Source organism: Mirounga angustirostris, unplaced genomic scaffold (genome assembly GCF_029215605.1).
Source record: "Mirounga angustirostris isolate CCGP_5_RB_7025 unplaced genomic scaffold, mMirAng1.0.hap1 SCAF_5, whole genome shotgun sequence".
Classification (NCBI taxonomy): Eukaryota; Metazoa; Chordata; class Mammalia; order Carnivora; family Phocidae; genus Mirounga; species Mirounga angustirostris.
The window spans coordinates 58,181,375-58,201,566 of NW_026991713.1; the positions used below are offsets into that span (position 1 = coordinate 58,181,375).

Below are 20,192 nucleotides of genomic sequence, written 5' to 3' on the forward strand. Positions count from 1 at the left end.
AGGCCAGACTCCCACTGAAGATGGCACTATTGTTCCAACAATAGGCTTTGATGGCACCTAAGGAAAGTGTTCTTACATACTTTTTTTCAAGAGAATAAGAGTTCTGAAACATGGGAGTTTCAGTGTTCCACCTCATGAGGCACCACATCAATAGGGCTTTTTCTTATTTTCCCAGACGTGGGTTTTCTTGTTTTTGTATTCCCAGTTGGTTGTCCTGTAGAGATTCCTGGTAAAAGCCTTCAATGAAAAGGACTGTGCGCTATGCTTGTTTTCAGTGAATACAAAGAAAAGTAGGGCTGGAGAAAGGTGCAAAACAGGAGTGTCAGAAGACAGAAAGCAGCATGCGGTGGTGGCTATCCACTGCTGAGGAGCAAAGGGGTGATTTATCTTACACACACGAGGTTTTCTTCATTTGACAGACAGGAAGCTGAAAAACCGGCATTTTTATTCAGGTGTGTATAAAAACAAAACAAAAATCTTCAGTAATAACAAGATACCCCATTTCCCATCCAAAGGGACGAAGGCCTGAAGCTGGGTCCTCTTTCTATCCCAACTGGAAGTTTCCCACTACTGGATGAGAAGAGACCCTAAAAGTGGCTCTTGGGACAATTGTGACTCTGTCCCTTGGGTAAGAAGTGATCATTTACAGCACATACAGGTTATGGTTTACACAAAAATGTCCAGTTATTTTTCCTTCCGACCACCCCGTTCCCCCCCACTTCCTGAAATGATAAGTCTGGGTGTAGGAGGAGGCTGTGGTTGTTGGGGTTAGACTTGATTCAGTGCAAAAAGAAGACAATGCCCCTTACAAGAACTTTGACTTGTATCAGTTCGCCTTGATACCTTACAGTGAGCAAACCTGCACTGGAAGATTCTGAATCCTGGACCCACCACTTAATTTACTTAAGTTTCCTTATTTGTGAAATGGGATAATACCTAGCTCACAGAATTATTGTATGGATTAGGTGAGATAATCCACCTAATTGGATTAGGTGGCATAGTAAATGCTCAGTTAATAGTACTCCTTAATATCTATGCCCAACCTCTTCACTCAAGATGTGAAGCTTTCCATTCTTCCCAGGGGGTTGAGTCATCACCCCAAATTTTACTTTTCCCTGCCAGGTTACCCCGCTTTTCCTCTTCCTTAGGAGTCTGGTGGGAAACAAAAGCACACTTTAAAGCCTAATCTCAACAAGTCAGAGTCTGAGAGAAAGGGACATGGGAGTAATCCTTCATATCTCCAGGGAGTCCCCCTGAGGAAGCAGAGGAATGGGATTGGGAAAGCACACAAAATAGGGGAAATCTCCTTTCCCGGGATTAGGAAAGAGAAGAAAGTGCACAGCTGGCTACATCTCACAAGAATTTTGTGTAAAAGTGTTTAAAAGCCTCCAAAGGTTGAATGGAATTGTCTAGGACTGGGGAAATAGGACTGAGACCCGTGAGGGAGGGACTAGGGAGAAGAGGGGTACCTTCTAGAGGCACTAGCTGCCATGAAATGCTCCCTGAGTACTTCAGGGAGCAGGGGTTATGTTCTCTGAGCATTAGCCTTGGGGAAAAGCCTGCTATGCCAGTAATCAGGGTTATCAAAAGCGGAGTCAGTGGCTTCTAAACTACGGAGAGTTTTGAGGCGGGCACAATGGACATGGGGGGCATGGTGTCCAGGCCCCTGGAAGGCTCTCATCTCTTCATACCCTTGCTCAGCTGCTGGGCAGGCCCCCATGGCTGCGTAATCTCCCCCAGGAGCTCCTCCACCATGTCGCCGATTCATATATTCATAGTCCTCATCTGGGGTTGTGCCAGCAGCAGGCATGAGGGGCACAGGGTTGAGTGGGCAACTCTGTGTGCTGCCCAGGGAAGCGCTGAGGTCTGATCCCACATCCATGTACTCATAACCCAGCTCCTCGAGAGAACTGGGCCTAGGGGGACGAGTCGGACTGCGCCTTCTCTTCCGGTTCATGTATTCATACTCATCATCTTCATCGTCTTCTTCAGTACCCAGGACAGAACTGAGGCCCACTGAAGAAAGGGTGCCTTCCCGGGAGGAGGGAGTACCTGGGGATTGAGGAGAGAGGATAGGTATGTGGAGAACATGGTGGCAGGCGGTGGGGAGTTGGGGAAAGTTAGGAAAAAATGAAAAGGAAGGGGTAAGATCAGAGAAGATGAAAGGATTAAGAGGAGCCTGGGGAAGGGATCAGAGAAGGATTTGAGGAAAGCTCTAGGAGGAGTCAGGCACCTTTGAGGTGTGCGTCTGGCATGACATATCCATTGACATCCTCTTCCTCTAACCCTGGTGGGGAGAGTGGGGTGACAGGAGTGAGCAGGCTGTGGCGCTGGGAATGGTAGGCACTGTCCCCACGTGGCCGTGGGCTCCGGCTCCGGCTTCTACACATTGACACCTTCTCCTGGAACTCAGCCTCAGAACCTGTCACGTGGCCCTCTGAGGACTCCGATGCCAGGCGTCCCCGTGGCATTGGGTGCAAAGAGGCTGGCCGGGGGCACCGCTCACCACTCCCACAAACTGCAGACTCCTAAGGAGGAAAATAATACATGGAGATTTACACAGAGACAAGGAAAGAGATATTTGTTCAGAAGACTGGGTTGTTCAATGCCTTCTTTTTTGTGGGGCACTGATGAAACCTCAAAGATTTCTAAAGTCTCCCACACTGCCCCTATGGATCCTAAGACACTGCCACCCAGTCTCTCAGCAGCCCCTTAAAGAGACAGACCTTACCTGGCAAGTATCCCCAAGATTACCCTGGTTCATAGGCATATATCCAGAAGATGGGCTTAAAAGGCTCTGGCTCTAGGATGAAAAAGGTGAGGAAGAGGTTTAGATTAAGGGAGAAATCTACTCACCATGGGGGTCTTTGAGTAGTTAACCTAGGCATCAGTGGGGTTCATGAGGGTGCAGGTAGGTAGACAGCTCAGGGTGCAGAAAGTCTTCAAACGCTGGGAAATGCCTTACCCCACAGGGCCGGTTAAGTGTTCCAATTGGCAGGCTGAGGGCAGAGCCTAGTGTGGCCGCCAGACCATCCTCCTCTGCCTCCAAGTCCAGGTCTAGCTCCAGTTCTGGCTCCAGCTCCACCTCCTCCAGTTCCTTGTTTGTCAGAGCAGGGGGCTCTGCTCCAGGGGGAATTCCAGGCCCACTCTCTCTCTGTAGGGACAGGTGATTGTTAAGGTGGATCCTAGTTCCAGCCAAGTCCCCGTGCCTTTAGATCTCCTTGACAACTCCTAATCACTGCTCACCTTTATGACCAGATACCGTGGTGGGTCTCGGGCCATCCTGGTGAACTCGTTGGCTAGTTCTTTAAAGGTTGGACGAATGTTCTCATCAATCATCCAACCTGGGGGTAAGATGTAGATAGAGCCATAAGAGGGGAGTGGAGTAGGGAGGGAAGTCAGTTAGAAAATGGCTGGGGGGGGGGGGGGGCGCCTGGGTGGTGCAGTCAGTTAAGCCCCAATTCTTGGTTTCGGCCCAGGTTATGAGATCAAGTCAAGAATCAGGCTCCTTGCTCAGCGTGGAGTCTGCTTGGGACTCTCACTTTCTCTCCCTCTGCCACACCCCCCCCCATGAGGTCTCTCTCTCTCTCAAATAAATAGATAAATCTAAAAAGGAAGGGAGGGAGGGAGGAAGGCAGGAAGGCAGGAAGGCAGGAAGGAAGGAAGGAAGAAGGAAGGAAATGGCTGGGATCGGCAGGTAACTCACACTTGACCATGACCATGTAGACATCAATGGTACAGATCTGCGGCTGTGCCAATCGCTCCCCCTTCTCTAGCAGGTCTGGTACTTCAGCCAGTCGTAGCCCAGCATAGGGCTCTGCCCCAAAGGTCATCAGCTCCCAAACTGTCACTCCTGGTATAGGAAGACATGACTAGTTGATGGCAAAGTAGTAGACCTGGGAGTGAGGATGAAGGGAAAGCAGAACTCGATCTAACACAAGGATCTGGAAGGCTTAGAAATTCTAAGGGGTCTCTCAAAAGGCAACAATGGAATTTGGGCCAGTGATGGTATGGAGGGTATCCAAATGGACTGACCATAACTCCAGACGTCACTCTGGTGTGTGTATTTCCCAAAGTGGATACTCTCCAGGGCCATCCACTTAATTGGAGTCTGGGGAATTAAAGGCAAAAGTGTCATCAGTTGACTTCCACAAGTTTTCTCGGCACTTCTAAACCCCAAGTTCTCAATAATTCTTTTCCTTGTTGCTTTCTGAACTTGAATTTCTGGCATCTCCAGGTTCCTCTCCTTGAACTTACTGTGCAGCATCTGATTGCCTCTGAAGGAGACCACTGACTGCTCCCTGTTCCCCTGCTTCACTCCACTCCCACCTCCTTACCCAGCCCTTCGTGTCACCTCACCTTGGCCTCACTGTGTAGTAGTTGCTTATCATCAGGGGGCAGCAGGTCAGCCACCCCAAAATCTGCCACCTGAACCTGACTGGGTGACTTAAGGAGCACATTTCGGGCCGCCAGGTTCCTATGCACCATACCATGTTCCTCGAGGTAGTACATCCCCTACAGAGGAAGGAGGTATTCTCAAGGTTGGGGGAATTGATCCTTGAGATCCAGAATCATCCCAAACCCTGAAGGCGCCTCTCAGAACTTCAACCTCCCTGCCAGCCACCAGGCAGGCAGTTCAGTCACAGAACTCTTCCAGATTCCTCTCACCTTGGCAATCTGGACTCCCCAGTTGAGCAGCAGCTGGGGCCCCAGGGCTCCACGGTGTTGTCTCACGTGATCCAATAGGGAACCCAGAGGCAAGTACTGAGTGACAAGCTGCAGAGATGATCCTGGGCACAGTCCCAGCAGCCGTACAATGTGGGCGTGGTCTAGGCTGCCAATGGCCAGCATATGCTACGAGGCACAGGAAGGGTTATCCAGGGACCGAAAAGGTCCACGTACACCCAGACCAGGGCTACCCCAACATTCAAGGACATCAGTATGGCTAGCAGTATCTGCTAACACAGGACCATGCTTCTACAAAATTGTATCTAATAGTGACATCTCTCCCAGTGGCATACACAATACCCTTCCCTCACTCACATCCGTCACATCTTGAAAACTTTGCCGTCCACTCTTGTCCTCAATGACTTTAATGCAGACTGGAATCTTGATTGATTCACCCTCAGGAATCCATACTCCCTGGGAAGTTTTGGGCAGGAGTCAGCCTTAGGTCATTCTCCCCGGGCTAGCCCTTTCCCTAAAATCTTTCTCTCCTTCACCCTAGATCCTTTCCCTTCCTCCTCCACAGACCTCTTGTGGGCCACTCACTTTGTGCACGGTTCCAAAGACGCCTGAGCCAAGCACTTTAAGCTTCCTCAACTCTGTTTCTTTGAAGATTCTGGCCAAGACTTTGTTAGCCTTCTCACTGGGATCCAGAGGCTCTATGCTCTGAGGAGCAGAAGGAAGAAAATACTCAGGGAAGTCCATTCCCATGTTCCACTCCAACCCCCTCCCTATGGGTGGATGCCCAGAGCAACAAAGCCCAAAGGGGTGGGGAGCAAGAAGAGGAATTGTCTCTAGTCTTAAAAAGCACTGCAGGCATATTGGGGAGTAACAGACCCTAAGGACTGAGGACGTTGTTTGTGTTCATGAAATCAAGAATCAAGAGGGTAGGGTTTCCTCTTTGATGGGAGGAAGGGGGGAAAAGTCGGTAATGCTATCACTTTAAGTACTTTTATACAATTCTCTATGCTTTCCAAAACACTTTCACATACATCATCCCCTTTCACTCTTATAGCCATCCTATAAGGATGAATGCTATTATTTCTTCTGTATACGTGCATAAAATGAGGCAAAGAGAAGGAAAGTAACTTCTTCAAAGTCATGTTGGCAAATTAATGGCAAAATCAGGACTGGAATGCATGTCTCCCATTTCTCCGGCCAGAGGTCTTTCTAACAGACCATACTACCTCCTTGAAGAAAGGAAATCAAATCTCTGGGAAAGGAGGAGGCTCCTAAAGACTGATAGTATAGGGTACCTTTCAAGAGTAAGCTAGACACTCACCTCACCCCGTTCCAAGTAGCGCCTCATAGCCCTCTTATTCTGAATCCGGCGCCCACGCCAATAGAGAAAAGTGCCTCCAAGGATCAGGAAAATCACTGCCAATCCTACTACCACTGTTAAACCCACTGCCAGATGGGTCTTGCTGTGCGATAGAGAAGTCCAGCATTATCCTGGGTCTACACCTTCCTTACAATGTCATCTATGCCTACATTAAAGGTATAGTACAGACCTGGTGCAAGAAATTAACATTCACATATACACATATCCCTGAGCACTGAAAGGGTTAACCGAAATCTGGACTTCTTGAGGATACTACAGGTTAATTTTAGGAAGGGAAGGCCAGAAGCCTGGATTCTTGTGTATCCAAGTCCAGTGACAGTGATGTATGTAGAAGGCCAGAATGAATAGAGACTCCTCTCTTCCCAGCAAGTTAACTGCCCCCTCCCTAGCTTCTCTCCCAAATATCCCCAGCCAACTAAATCTCCAAGCCCACCATACCTGATCAGTGCCAGTGTTTGACCTAAACAGTCTTGTAGCTCTGGTCCCTTACACCTGGAGAAGAAAGTCACCTCCTTAAATGGGAGCTTGGGAGACTCCCACAGAAGCTCAATTCCAACAGCCTCAACATACAACATTGTTTCAGATCCTACCATGCTATTCCATCCTGGAGCCCAAATCATATCATAAGACACGGCCCCCATCTCTAGCTTGCCAACTCTCCCCGAGTCCCTCTCTTGAATGAAAGTCCCCTGAGCTGAGGTTATTCCAGGTTCTCAAAACTGTGGTATAATTTTGTGCTGTTATTGAGAGATCCCCTTTCTCCAATCCTTCCTAATACAGCTTGGAGTGATTCTTAAACCATAGTTCCTTTCTTCTTTCAGCTCCCATTTTACCCTCTTCTTTCCCCCCTAGTTTTGTTTCTCCCCCTCCCCCCTTATCATCCAGTCACTGACCCCTGGGTGCAATTCTCGTGGCAGGGCCGACATTCATTCTGAGCATCTGGGTACTTGTAGATGGGGCCCTTGGCACCGAGGACTCCACTGGGGCAGCTGCTCACACAGTGGGGCCCATCTCGAAAATGGGCACACTGAGCACAAGCATCAGAGCCCTGGGTGGAAGAGAGAAGGTTGGGAAGAATGGGATCCCAAGGTCAATTTCATACTTCCCAGCCAGGACCAACCCAGCCATTTAGGATGCTCCATCCACAGAGCCTGGTGTTATCTGACCTCCCTGTGTTGGCCTTGTGATTTGGCCGTATCATCCCCAAGACCTTCCCGTGTTGCCTTGCCCTCTGCCCCCTCAGAGATCCTGGTGCTGCTACTGTACCGAGCCATTGCACGTGGCAGCCCCCTCCATGGGTCGGCACTCCGGGTGGCAGGAGAAGCATTCAGCCTCGTGGGCAAACTCACGAGGCTCCCTGCAGTGGGGGGCAAAGGGACAGGGTCACTTCTAAGTCCTGACCTTTATGTCCCGATCCCCCAACGACAGCGTCCCCTTACTCATTCCCACCAAGGCATATGCAGAAAGTTGTCTAGGGGCGCCTGGATGGTGCAGTCGGTTAAGCGTCCAACTCTTGGTTCCAGGTCAGGCTGTGATCTCAGGCCCCATGTCAGGCTCAAGTCTGCTTGGGTTTCTCTCTCCCTCTCCCCCTGCCTTTCCCCCACCCCTCTCTAAAATAAATAAATAAATCTTTAAAAAAATAAAAAAGAAAGTTGACTAAAGGCTTTCAGGTGCCACCTGAATAGCTCCATCCCACGGCCCCATGCCCCCACCCCTGCTTGACTCTCTCGCCCCTCAGTTACCCATTCAGAAAGTTGCAGTGGGTCACACAGACACCTCCTCGGCTGTAGTTTCGACAGGATAGGCACTGACCGGGACCTGGGCCCCAGCACCCCCCAGGGGAGCACAGGGGGTCACACACTTTGCCCTCTGCCACTGGAAAGGAAGGGGTGAGTCAGGAGGGGGCTCCTCACAGGCCCTCTTCTGAACTCTTCCTCCTAAGTGCCTCCAGCCTAACACGCCCCTCTCCTTGGCTCTGCCCTGCCCCCATCCCTATTCCTGCTTCCAGGCCAGAACAGTCCCTACACTGCACCCTCCCCTCCCAGACTTCTTTTTCCCCTCCACCCCATGGGCCCTTTCCCTCACCGCAGTCCCTGCGGGGCCGATTATGCTTGATGTCTAGTCTCTCCTCCGGAGGCCCCCGAAGCAGCCTGGTCCAGTTCAGAGAATGGTGGTAGCAGAGCTGCCTATTGGCACTTATGTAGATACGCCCAGCACTAATTTCTTTCAAAGATCGGAGGCCCAAAGATGTTATATTCAAGTTCTTCATGATCAACAAAGAGAAACCCCGGCTGAGAACAAGGAGACAGGATAAGAAGGGAGACTACACCGGGAAAAATGACCGTGCAGTAGATTCATTTTCATTCCACACATTTGCTCTGGACCAGGCAGACCAGTAAGAGCGATTCCCCTTCCTTCTGCCTTTTCCCCTTCAAACTGTCAGACCCCTTGGGCATGCTCTATGAGACAACACCTGTATTTCACTCCAGGATGCCTGAGAAACGGGGTTCACTGCCTGGGTTCATCCGACCACCGCCACACTCTTCATTACTCACTTGTACAGGCTTCTGCCCCCAATGGTTGTCAGGTTGGAAAAGACACTGAAGTTGTGCATGTGCGGAGGCCAGGACTGGATGTTCAGGTAACCTGAGGGGTTGGAGAGAGGCACATGAGCAGGGAGTCCTCTCCCTTCGCTTCCCCAGGTTCTACAGGTCCCCTCTCCTCTCGCCTGGGACATAATTCTGTAAATAGTTATACAACAGTCTGTGCCGGTGGTTCACCTCCTCCTCCTAGAAAAGGCACCCTCTCCTCCCGCTCACCTGTGATCTCCCGTACTGTCCGGAAGACACTGAGCTTCTCAGGGTCCAGGGCAGGGATCTTGTGCCAGGGGTCTCTGTAGAGAACAGTAAAAACCAGTCAACAAGGTAGAAGTAGAACCCAGTAGCAAGAAGCATGCCTAGCCTCAGAAATTAGTTTCTAAATACCATTCTCCACTAAAAGGAAACAGGGCTCCTTGGAGAAATGGTTAGGGCAGGAGAAATAGAACAAGTTTATAGCAGCTGATGCAAAAAAGTAAGGAAGCGCTCAGAGAATGAAGGGTACAAGCCCAAAGAACACAGGATCCGGCTTGAAGTAGCCCCCAATAGCCAGATCAGAGACACCTGACCACCAAAATAATGACTATAAAAGATTTTAAAGGACTGAACAAAATAGGTATCAATCAATCAATCAATCAGTGGAAGGGAAGACTCTTCCTAACACTAAAATGCCAACAAATAAATGCAGAAGGAATAAGGAATAATGGAATTAGAAAATCATCATGTGGCAACTCTCATTAAAAAATTGATTCAGGGAGGGGCGCCTGGGTGGCTCAGTCGTTGGGCGTCTGCCTTCGGCTCGGGTCATGATCCCAGGGTCCTGGGATCGAGCCCCACGTCAGACTCCCTGGCCGGCGGGAAGCCTGCTTTTCCCTCTCCCACTCCCCCTGCTTGTGTCCCTTTTCTCGCTGTCTCTCTCTGTCAAATAAATAAAAATTAAAAAAAAAATTGATTCAGGGGACACCTGGGTGGCTTAGTCAGTTAAGCGTCCAACTCTTGGTTTCAGCTGGGGTCATGATCTCAGGTCATGGGATCGAGCCCCGGCTCAGCTCTGTGCTCACCTCCTTCTCCTTTCCCATCTGCTTCTCCCCCAACTCCCATGTGCTCTCTCTCTCTAATAAATAAATAAATATATATATAAATAAAATCTTAAAAAATTGATTGGTGGAGCATGTGACTCTTGGTCTCAGGGTTGTGAGTTCAAGCCCCATGTTGGGTGCAGAGATTACATAAAGATAAAATCTTAAGGGGTGCCTGGGTGGCTCAGTCCATTAGGCATTGGACTCTTATTTCGGCTCAGATCATGATCTCAGGGTCATGAGATTGGGCTCCACATGAGGCTGTGCGCTTGGCATGGAACCTGCTTGGGATTCTCTCTCTCCCTCTCCCCCTTACTCCCCCACCTCTTGCTCTCTCTCTCTCTAAAATAAATAAATAGAATAAGTAAAATCTTTAAAGAAAGAAGTAGGAGGACACAATGTCCTTGTCCCCTGCCATTCAGCTAGATGGTATCAGATTGCTTAGGGATGTCTCTGAGGGGATTCAAGTCCCGGGTGGGAAACAGAGTTAGGTATGGTTAGGTACTGTGTGACCTCTAAAATTTTATGATTTATATTCCTTTTATTTTTTCTTTAATTTTTTAAAAAGATTTATTATTTATGTATGTATGTATGTATGTTGAGAGAGAGAGAGAGAGAAAGCAGGGGGAGGAGCAGAGGGGGAGGGAGAGAATCTCTAGCACAGAGCAGAATGCAGGGCTCGATTTATATTCATGATATGATTTATATTCCTAATCAGCTGCCCATATGAAGGGTTGAGCCAAATGCAATGAACTGTGTGGGGATGGATGGAGTGGCGGATTAGAGAGAGGAAGCAAAATCTCTAACCCATTGAGGCCAGTGATAAGAAAGTCCAGGTTGCCCAGGATCTTGGTGCAGTTCACAAATCCATCAATGTTGCTAGAGTCCACAGTCTGGAAGCGGCTCCCAGAGCCTGTCCCCTCGCAAGCTGTAAACACAAAAGAGGCTCAGTGGGTGGGGCCTCATTGGTCTCTTCACCACCTCCTCACCATCTCCTACTCACCTTTGGGGCACAGGCCCCCACAAGGTTCACACATCTTAAGTCCATTTTTATCTACTTCCATCTTGTCGGGAGGACAGGCCCGGACACAAGACGTTTGATCCACCACAAAGTTATCTAGGAGAGAGGAGGGCACCATTAGAGACGAGGGAGAAACACTGCCAACGACCAACTGAACCTTGCTCCCTCCTGCTCTGTGCTGGATTGTCCCAATCCACCACCCAAGGTTCCTTAAGCACTGTCCTATGGATGAGAAAGGCCCTTTGCTCTTTGTTGCAGAACTAGGAGCAATTGCTAAAAATCATGGGGAAGCAGATGGGCGAGCAGGACAAAGGGATCATTCACTGGAGGTGGTTAGACGATCACAACCTACATCCTCTATTTACCACCCAACTTGATCTCTTTTACCTCCTAAAATTTTGTCTAAAATTCTGGTTCCAGGGCGCCTGGGTGGCTCAGTTGGTTAAGCGACTGCCTTCGACTCAGGTCATGATCCTGGAGTCCCGGGATCGAGTCCCGCATCGGGCTCCCTGCTCGGCAGGGAGTCTGCTTCTCCCTCTGACCCTCCCCCCTTTCATGTGCTCTCTCTCTCTCTCATTCTCTCTGTCTCAAATAAATAAATAAAATCTTTAAAAAATAAATAAAAAAAAATAAAAAAAAATAAAATTCTGGTTCCACTACCATTGTTCCTCTTCTTAGGCACTTACGAGGACAGCTGGCTACACAAACTCCACCATACTGATACTTGGTGTGGGGATTGGGTTCCAGCTGGAAAGTTAGCTTGTTGTAGACAAGAGGCTGTGGACACTGGCGTACACAGGCCCCACTGTCATTGAAGAGTCGACAGGCCTAGGGACATAGGAGATTCATAAAACTCACGTTATGTGTGTGTCCCTACTTCCTCCCCAAAGCCCACATCCCCATTTCGGAATCTGGGCAAATGGTGGTACATACAAAGCAGTCTGTATCCTGAGGGCCTGAGCAGCCTCCTGCGCACTCATCATGGCAGCACTGGTTGGGGTTGGGCCCAAAGCAGTGACCGTTACATTGAGGGGCACAGATGGTCTTGGTCACTATAGAAAGAGAAAGCATGGCAGTCAGGGCTCTTAAGACTGTCCTGCGGCCAGGGTTGGTTAAGCGACTGCCTTCGGCTCAGGTCATGATCCTGAAGTCCCGGGATTGAGTCCCGCATCGGGCTCCCTGCTCAGCGGGGAGCCTGCTTCTCCCTCTGACCCTCCCCCCTCTCATGTGCTCTCTCTCAAATAAATAAAATCTTAAAAAAAAAAAAAAAGTACTTTAAGACTGTACTGGGGCCAGTGCTCACCCTCTTGCCCTCTAGGCTTGTCCCTACCCACAGTGTTGACATAGGTTGGTGGCGGGGGGGAAGGGATACGAAAGTGTATGAGCTTGACGTTTTTGGAGGGGAGTAAACTCACATGTCTGGCAGTCTTCTGGGCTAGGACCCCAGCATCGCCCCTTGCAGGCCTCATGACACGGGGGACCTGGTTGGGAAGGAAAGCAACACAAAGGGCTGTCAGGGCTAAGAAAGGCTTGCTTGAGTCAACAGGGTATGACGTCAGCACACAAGCACCCCAGTCCCTCGAAGCGAAGAGCCAGGGCAGTGTCCCTCCTTGCCCTTGCAGAGCAGGGCTGGGCTCAAGTGAACCTGTCAACAAGGGGTGGAGCCACACCTCCGCAGCACCCACAGGGCAGCTGAACGGGAGAGTCTGGGGCAGTTGCCAAGCTCGGCCCCAGTCCCAACCCAGGAACTTGGTTCCTCCTTGGCAAACTGAAGCCAGTAGGAATATGTGTGTGTGTGAGTGGACAGGGAGCAGCAGACTGTGATCAGGGGGAGGCAGGTTCCAAGAAGAAGGGAGAATGTTGTAATGAAAAGAGATGTGGATATGGAGTCCAAAGATTTGGCTTCCCCACTTAGTACACAGACATCTTTTGCTCCTTTTCTTCACATAATGCTTTGGGAGTCTGGATTCTAGGAGGCTGACCTGCTCTCTCCTTGGCAGGTCTAGGGCCTGAAGTGTTGCTTTTCGGTGGAGAGGTGGGTTCAGATTAGGGATATAATGATGATGGTGAAAGGGGTCACTCTGTTTGGTGGGGGTAGGGGAGCAGTCTTGATCATGGTCACTCACAGCTCCTGCCATTGTCCTTCACCACTATCTCGGCATCTCGGTCCCTCACGATGTCCCTCCAGTCGATTGTGTCCATGTGACAAAGCTTATCATTCTTCTCAATATAAACGCCCCCTGACAGAATCTCTGAGGTAGGGAAGAGAAGTGACAGGGTTAAGGGCTACAGCAGACCTCCTCTTCCCTCCCCCTCCCCCTGCACCAACCCAAAAGGCCACCCAAGACTCAGGAGAAGGGGAAATGGGGCAGACAAGGATGTCTAATTAAATCCAAACTGCAGAGAAGGCTTGCCTTGTAAGATAGAGGAGGAGCCAGGCCAAAAGAAACTCCGGCCTCCTCAGACACCTGTCCAGATCCGGTTTAGCCAGTGGGGGAGGGGAAAGGAAAGAAAGAGAGAAGATCCCTGACTCAATCACCTCCTTCCTCCACCCTACCTGTGTGTTTTCCAACTGACTGGGACAGGGAGAAGTAAAAGGTAACCATGTGGTATTTAGCCCCATACTCCCCCCAGCTTGTGGGGAATTGTGTGGGGGAGGAGATAGGATTCCCATTCCCAGGGATGGAGGGACATCAAAGTACACTGTACTTTAAAGGCAGAGGAGTGGGTAACAGATCTAGCTCCAACTCCAGCCCCGTGGGACATGAGGACCCTCCCCCTGGGGAGCAGTGGGCCTTTAGACCACAGTGGTCAAGGTGATGGGCCCCATGAAGGGGGCGCTTAGCGAGCAGTCCTGGGTTATCATCGAGGAGGCCCCTGACTGCAGGTTGGTTGAGGGGCAAGACTAGAAGGAATCGTCAGGAACTGACCAGTGAGCTGAGTAAAGCGGAGCTGGCGCAGAGCATGGCTGGAGTTGGTGTTATAGTTCAACATGACAAAGATGGCAAACTTCCCATCGTACACCTGCGTCCCCCGCACCACCCGGAGGTTGGGCAGTGGCAGCGTAGAGAACTCATTCATGGCCACGAGGACATAGCCGGTCACTTCTCGGATCCACTGTGATGGAACAGATTGTGTCAGTGGGAGGGAAAATAGGGAAAAAAGCCTCAATCTCCTCATTAAGGAATCCCTAACCCCTCTAATTCTTTCTTTTTTTTTTTTTTTAAAGATTTTATTTATTTATTTGAGAGAGAGAGAGAGAGAGGATAAGAGAGACAGCACGAGAGGGGGAGGGTCAGAGGGAGAAGCAGACTCCCTGCTGAACAGGGAGCCCGATGTGGGACTCGATCCTGGGACTCCAGGATCATGACCTGAGCCAAAGGCAGTTGCTTAACCAACTGAGCCACCCAGGCACCCCTCTAATTCTTTCTAATTCCTACTGTGGAGTAGGGAGTAGCTGGTGTCACACTGCTGTGTCCCTTCTGCCAAGGAAGACAGGTGGCAGAAGTGACTGAGGAATTCTAATCTCCTACCCTTTCCTTCTCAGAGCTCCTCATGCCAGGAGGGTCCTTGCTTGGTCCCTTCCTCATCGTCCTAGGTGCCTCTCTCCCTTGGCCCCTGGTGCAGAACACTATCCCACAGCTGCCCGCTTCTCATCGCCAGCCCCTGTGCATCCCTGGCGACAGCGACCAGACCAGAGGTTCCAGATTCCAGTCACTGCCCCATAAACACACAGGCTGGGATCTTCGGAACTGCAGAGTTTTAGGAATGCTGAACTCCAGCAGAGGGTAGCCCTGAGGAAGGGAAGGAGGCTACTGTGGGGAGGATTAAGGAGGAAGAGGTTGAGGTAGGGAGTCAGGCACTCTAACCTGCAGGAAGGAGAGGTCAGCATTGTGTCCTGTGAGCACAATCTCAAGGTTCCCCATCACCACCTCGCACCTCTCGTAGAGCTTGTACAATGTCTGGTATTGGTTCTCGGCATCGCCCGTCACACTCAGCCCATTCAGAGTCCCAGGACACACTGCTCAAAGAGGAGGTAAGAATGACAGAGAGCTGGACACAAGTTTTCAGGCTGGTCCCCCAAAACCATCCCCTGGGTTGCCCTCCTACAGTAACATTCAACAGGATTAGGAAGCAGCCGCCTCCAGTCGTCACCCCTAGAGAGAGAAATGAAGGCTTATGTTGGACTGAGAGCCTTAATCCCGCCTCTCGCAGAATCCCCTCACCATCTCTCTGAACAGGCAGGTGAAAAGGTTTCCCTCTTCCACCAGGGCCTTCCTCTGTGCCTCTTTCAGGTACAACTTTGGGTACTAAGGAGTTAATCAAAGAGGATGTAGGGTTTTCTTTCCCTCCCTAGAGAGGTTAGAAAAGGACCACAACTTGGTTACCCTCCTCTTCCCTTCCCCCTCTCTGACCAGGGTACTTACTTCTCTACCCCATCCTGCCTCTCTCTAGATCCTGGAATAAATATCTCTTTGGGCTAGCACACAGCCCCTATTGTGTCTACTGAGGGTGGGATGGGGGCAGAGGGTGGGGGCAGTGCCCAGGGCCACAGTTCAGCCCACAATGAGGCAATTCTATCTAGGAGGAGGGGGCTGCTCCACCCTGTCCCGAGACACCCTGTCCTCAGTAGCACCCGCCCCCCTCCACCCACAAGCCTTAGGCTCAGGCAAGTGACCTCACTAGAGGGGGAGCTCTGGTGGGGAGAGGGGGTCAATGTGAGCTTTGTCTTTAAAGCTGAAAGATAAGGAGCTGGTTGCCTACCCCGCACCCCCCTTCCTAAACTCTGGCTTCCCTTTTCCCTTCCCCTATCCCAACACACCCCAGCTCCTCGGCCTCACATTTTCCAGTCAATACACCGTAGCCTGGAGGGAAACAGCAGAGGATTGCCCCCATTCTAAGCCTCCCACCCCATTTCATTGTCAAAAGATTCATTAAAAAGCTTTCCAACATGGCAATCCTCATGAGATATGCCAGTCTTGGGGGTTCACTTGACCTTGTAAGTATGGAGGATATAGGGGCTGTGCGAAATCTTGGTCCCTGAGGCCCTACCTCTGTCTCTTTCCTCTGCTCACTGAAAGACTATGGGGAGGGTGGGGGGTAGATACCACCTGTTCCAACCACCCTTCCCTGAGGCACTGGCAGTTTAGTAGGAGGCGGGAGTGGGAATGGAGGAAGGGAGATTAGTGAGGCCCCAACCCCTCCTCCTAGATACACCCCTAGGCTGACCACTTGACCTTTGAGGGCTCCCATTCCCTATGGCTCCCCACAATGCTAAGGACGGGGGTAGGCTAGACCCAGCAGAGGGGTAAACGGGCTGGGAGCTCGCAGAGGAGCCTGGGAACTCTAGGGTCCTTGGGCTGAAAGGAAAGAAACTAGGAAGGTTAGTCATTTAGGGAACAGCCCCACCCTAAACCCCTTCCTGGCAGGACACCCCCTCTTCAAGTCAAGGCGCCAATCCTTCTTCCCAGATAAGGAAGGAGCCAAGATTACTGCACAGAGAAAAGGGGTATGTGATGTTTGTGTACATTCATGTGCGACCTACACACACACACACACACACACAGACAAGCGTGTGCCCAGCTCCCCCACTGGCCCAGAAATCCATACTGGTTCTGTCCTTGGGTTTCCTTATAAGGAAGTATTTCAGGTGGCCCCATCCATCCCACCTGCCTTTATAGTGTTTGTGTAGACTCTGTGTCTGTGTCCGGAAGGCTACAGTGTTAGAGGCCCCGTTCTCTGCCACCCTGAGGGTAAAGTCCATATCACACAAACAGGGAGCAAAGGGCCTGCTCAGGAAAAGAACGTGAAAACCACCTCTAAGGAGAACAGGCAGCTTGGGGAGGAGGGCAGGGGGGAAGGAATAATAAAAATCCCTGCTGTACCCAGGCACCAGGGGCCTAGGGAGGGGCCTGGGCGCTCCTTTGGTAGAGAGCACTGGGGTGGGTCAGACCAGGAATCTCCAGCCCCTCCTCAACCAGAGGCCTCCTCTCCAATATCCCCCACCCCCATCACAGCCAGGACAAAGGGACTATAGAAGGACTGAGACAGGGCCGGATGCCCAGAGGCTGCAGGATCCAGATAAAGGGTAAAGAAACCCAACCATGCCTGCCTCCTGTCTCCTTCAGGGAAGGTGGCCAGGATCTGGGACTCCTGGGTTCCTGGGGAAAGATTCTGAGAGCCTGGATGGGACGCTGATGCATTCTATTTGGTCCCTCCCACTCCAGTCCCCAGACCCCCGCCCTCCACCAGCTGGGAGTTTCACATTCAAGATCCCAGGTCTAAATTTAGGCCCAGCAACTGTGGGGGAAGCACAGGTGTTTCTCCCACTCCCACTCCGGGGAAGAGGCCCTGGCTGTACCAAACCCCAAGCTGAGATCTGGGGGAGGGGAAGAGATCAACAGGATTCCTCCAATGCGAGCAACACCAGCACCCTCAGGTGTCCATGGTCCCAGAGACACCCCAAGGGGGTGGGCTCGGATGGATGGGAGGTGGGGGAACCCATGAGCAATGTGACTCTTGTCTAGACTCCAGGGGACAGAGTCCGACAATAAACAGACTGTAGGTGTGGGAGAAGCTGGGGATTTAGGAAGGACTCCCAGGACAGGAAGCTCAGAAGGTGGGAGATGCCCTGTTGGTCTCAGGTTGGGGAGGGAAAAGACAAACTGAGAAACACAGGCTGGAAGTCCTTGACCCTGCAGCTCCTGGCCCAGAGCCTTGTACATAGTAGATGCTCAATAAAAATTAGTTGAATTGATCTGGGTCTTGACAGAGAGCTTGGTCAAGTCGGGACCAGCCAGCTTTATTATTCTCAGGAAAAGAGGGAGGTCAGCCTCTGCGTGCCCTCTCACCCTGATGTCACCTGTACTTGGCCCTTTGGTTAGTCTCAGCCCTTCCCAGGGCAGGCCGACTCACGGAAGAGGAGGTGCCACTCTTGTTTTTCCAAACGTAGAGAACAACAACCCCCTCCAACCCTTCCATAGCTCCGCCCTGTCGGCAAAACAACGAAACTGGAGGTGCTGAAACCCGAGGGATGGGCTTGGGGAATGAACTGAGCCCCCCTCCCCCCCCGCCAAGACCTCCACCTCCGATCATCTCCTCACGTTTACAGAACGGAGGTCCCAGCCCCCTCCCTACATGTAGGGCCCCTCGGAAGCGTGATCTGTCTCGGCGTCAGCCCCCCCGAGAGAGAGACCAATTAGAAGGCCGGCGACGCGCTGCCGAGGGTTGGGGGGGGGGCAGGGAGGGTGGTCAGGAATCCCGACCCCGCCCGGACCGCGCCGAGAACCCGACCTGACGGTTCCTGCCTAGGTGGTCCCAGCAGACCCGGGTCGGCACCCCAACCTCGCCCCGCCCCAGCTCCTGCCCTCCAGGATTCCGCGCACTCGGTTCGGGATCCCAGGTTCCGAGACGGCCGGTGATCCCGCGCCGCTTACCTGCCTGGGAGTTGCCCACCTCGGAGCCCCGGGCCAGGTTGAGAAGGAAGCCCAGCACCTGCAGAGCCGCGTTCGCCCTCATGACTCCAGCGGAGGGTGAAGGCAGCCCCGCCGAATCCGGCCCGGGGCGGGGGGACGGGGGGCGCTGGACTAGGACATCGAAGCGGAGCCACCTGAGCCGCCAGCGACTTGGTAGCGGCGGCAGAGGAGGTTGCAGACTGCAATCGGAGCCGGAGCCGGAGCCGGAGTCCGGGGCGGGATAGCAGGGGAGGGGTGTACGTCTGTGAGAGGGCGAAGGAGGGAGCGCAGGGGGAGGGGGTGAGTCACGGCCGCGCCCCCTCCGGCACGAGGCTGGCGTGGAGACGGCTGGAGCCGCGCACTGGCCGCCCCGAGCGCGCCCCACGCCCCAGTGCGTGTCCGCGGGGGCCACGCACATCGAGCGGCGGCCTCCCCCTAAGTTTTCTTCGGGAGCTGGACTAAGGGGAGGCCAAGATTCCAAACGCCCCCAAATGCCTCCAAAGGGAAAAGGTACTGGGGGTGGGGAGAGCGCTTCAAAGCCCGGCCCCCTGAAAGTTGGCCTCGCCCATTAACCAAATCACTCAACTTCCCTAGCCGGTTGGGTCACTTGGGGGATTTTCTCTCTGAATATGAATGTTTTTTTCTGTGTGTGTTTTTGAGGAGGAAGGTGTTGGCCTCACGCTCAGGCCACCTCAGTTTCCCCGGAAGCCCTTCGAAACCCCATAATTCATCTACCCTGCCGAGGAACCCGAGCCCTAGAGACCGCGTGAAATCGCACTGTCTCGGGCCGCTTCCTCCTCCAGACCCGGCGCCGGCCCGGCCTCTCCGGGGGATTTGGCTGGAGGGACGGGGGCGGGGGCGGTTTCCAGCCTGGGAACAGTCCCGAGCCCGCCTTTTCACTTCCACCCTGGGAGGGGCTCCCGCACCTGTCGCGGTCCACTCTGCTGCCCCCCACGGCCGCCTGGGAGAACAGCTGCCTCCCCTTCCACACTGGAGTCACCGCGCCGTCGGGGCGGCCGGAGTTCCCGCCGGTTTACTGCGGACCCACACCGGCAACCCGGTCCCCACTACAGGCGCTCGCACCTTCTCGGGCGCTCTCCCAGCCCGGGCTCGCGCAGGAAAGGGGGACGCAAAGAGGGCACTAGAGACTGCGTCCACGAACGGCACGGACCCCTGGCACCTCCAGCACCAGCTCCCAGATCCCGGCCATAGGCGGTCCGGCGCACCGCGAGTGGCTGCCCCAAACCCTGCCAGCCTCCGGACGGATCCGACGGGCGCCCCCTGGTGCCCAACGCGCGGCAGTGAGGCCCCACCCAACGTCACATTTCAAATCTCTTAAGATTGGCATTCCGGATCTCGTCCAGAGAGCCCAATTATTTTCCTAGGTTTCAAGCCTAAGACCCAGAACCTTGATGAAGAAAAATTTTGCCCCTTACTGAGCCAAGACTGCCGGCTAAAATTCTTTATAAACTGGCTCTGTATTGATATGCACGCGGGGCCCCTATTCTCTACCGGAGCCTTACCTTTGCCCTCAGGCGTTGGCCTTGCCCTGGACACCTGCAGAACAGTCATAATAGTAATAGCAACAGGGAAAACATTAACATATACATACATCTATCAGTTCATTTGCAAACGTTTCCTCAAACTTAGATAATGTTTAACTCAACATAAACATGTGAGGTAGGCAACATCACTCCGTTTTACAGAACTGGAAATGTGTGAATCTTCCAAGGTCATGCACTTGGTAGCAGTGGATCAAGTGTATCAGGAGAGGGAGCGCGGGGTTTTGCGTAGATTTCTTCTGTCACAGAGACTGGAGCTTCATCTGCTCAGAATCAAGTTCTCATCAGCTAACTGAGCTAAGGGCTTTTTAAAAAAAATTTTATTGTTATGTTAATCCCCATACATTACATCATTAGTTTTAGATGAAGTGTTCCATGATTCATTGTTTGTGCATAACACCCAGTGCTCCAT

The 20,192-nt window shown here is 52.2% G+C and overlaps 1 protein-coding gene across 2 annotated transcripts; it reads right to left on the minus strand.

The window, feature by feature from the left end:
• Positions 1–425: 425 nt before the first annotated feature.
• Positions 426–18,758, minus strand: ERBB3 (erb-b2 receptor tyrosine kinase 3). 2 transcript variants are annotated; one of them, XM_045873224.2, is made up of 28 exons: positions 18,201–18,747; positions 14,634–14,785; positions 13,695–13,881; positions 12,891–13,016; positions 12,180–12,245; positions 11,698–11,816; positions 11,451–11,592; positions 10,747–10,860; positions 10,551–10,671; positions 8,887–8,960; positions 8,623–8,713; positions 8,153–8,358; positions 7,810–7,942; positions 7,334–7,424; positions 6,961–7,115; positions 6,506–6,559; positions 6,008–6,149; positions 5,272–5,391; positions 5,044–5,142; positions 4,669–4,854; positions 4,360–4,515; positions 4,036–4,111; positions 3,707–3,853; positions 3,247–3,344; positions 2,966–3,154; positions 2,732–2,803; positions 2,234–2,528; positions 426–2,052 (listed from the first exon to the last, which is right to left on the minus strand). In XM_045873224.2, the coding sequence occupies exons 1-28, from the start codon at positions 18,634–18,636 to the stop codon at positions 1,526–1,528; spliced, it is 4,374 nt and encodes a 1,457-aa protein (XP_045729180.2). In that variant the 5' UTR covers positions 18,637–18,747; the 3' UTR covers positions 426–1,525. The 2 variants fall into 2 exon arrangements, with proteins under 2 accessions (XP_045729180.2, XP_064447147.1); XM_064591077.1 differs by lacking the exons at positions 426–2,052; positions 2,732–2,803 and having other exon boundaries at positions 2,396–2,528; positions 2,857–3,154; positions 18,201–18,758.
• Positions 18,759–20,192: the final 1,434 nt, after the last annotated feature.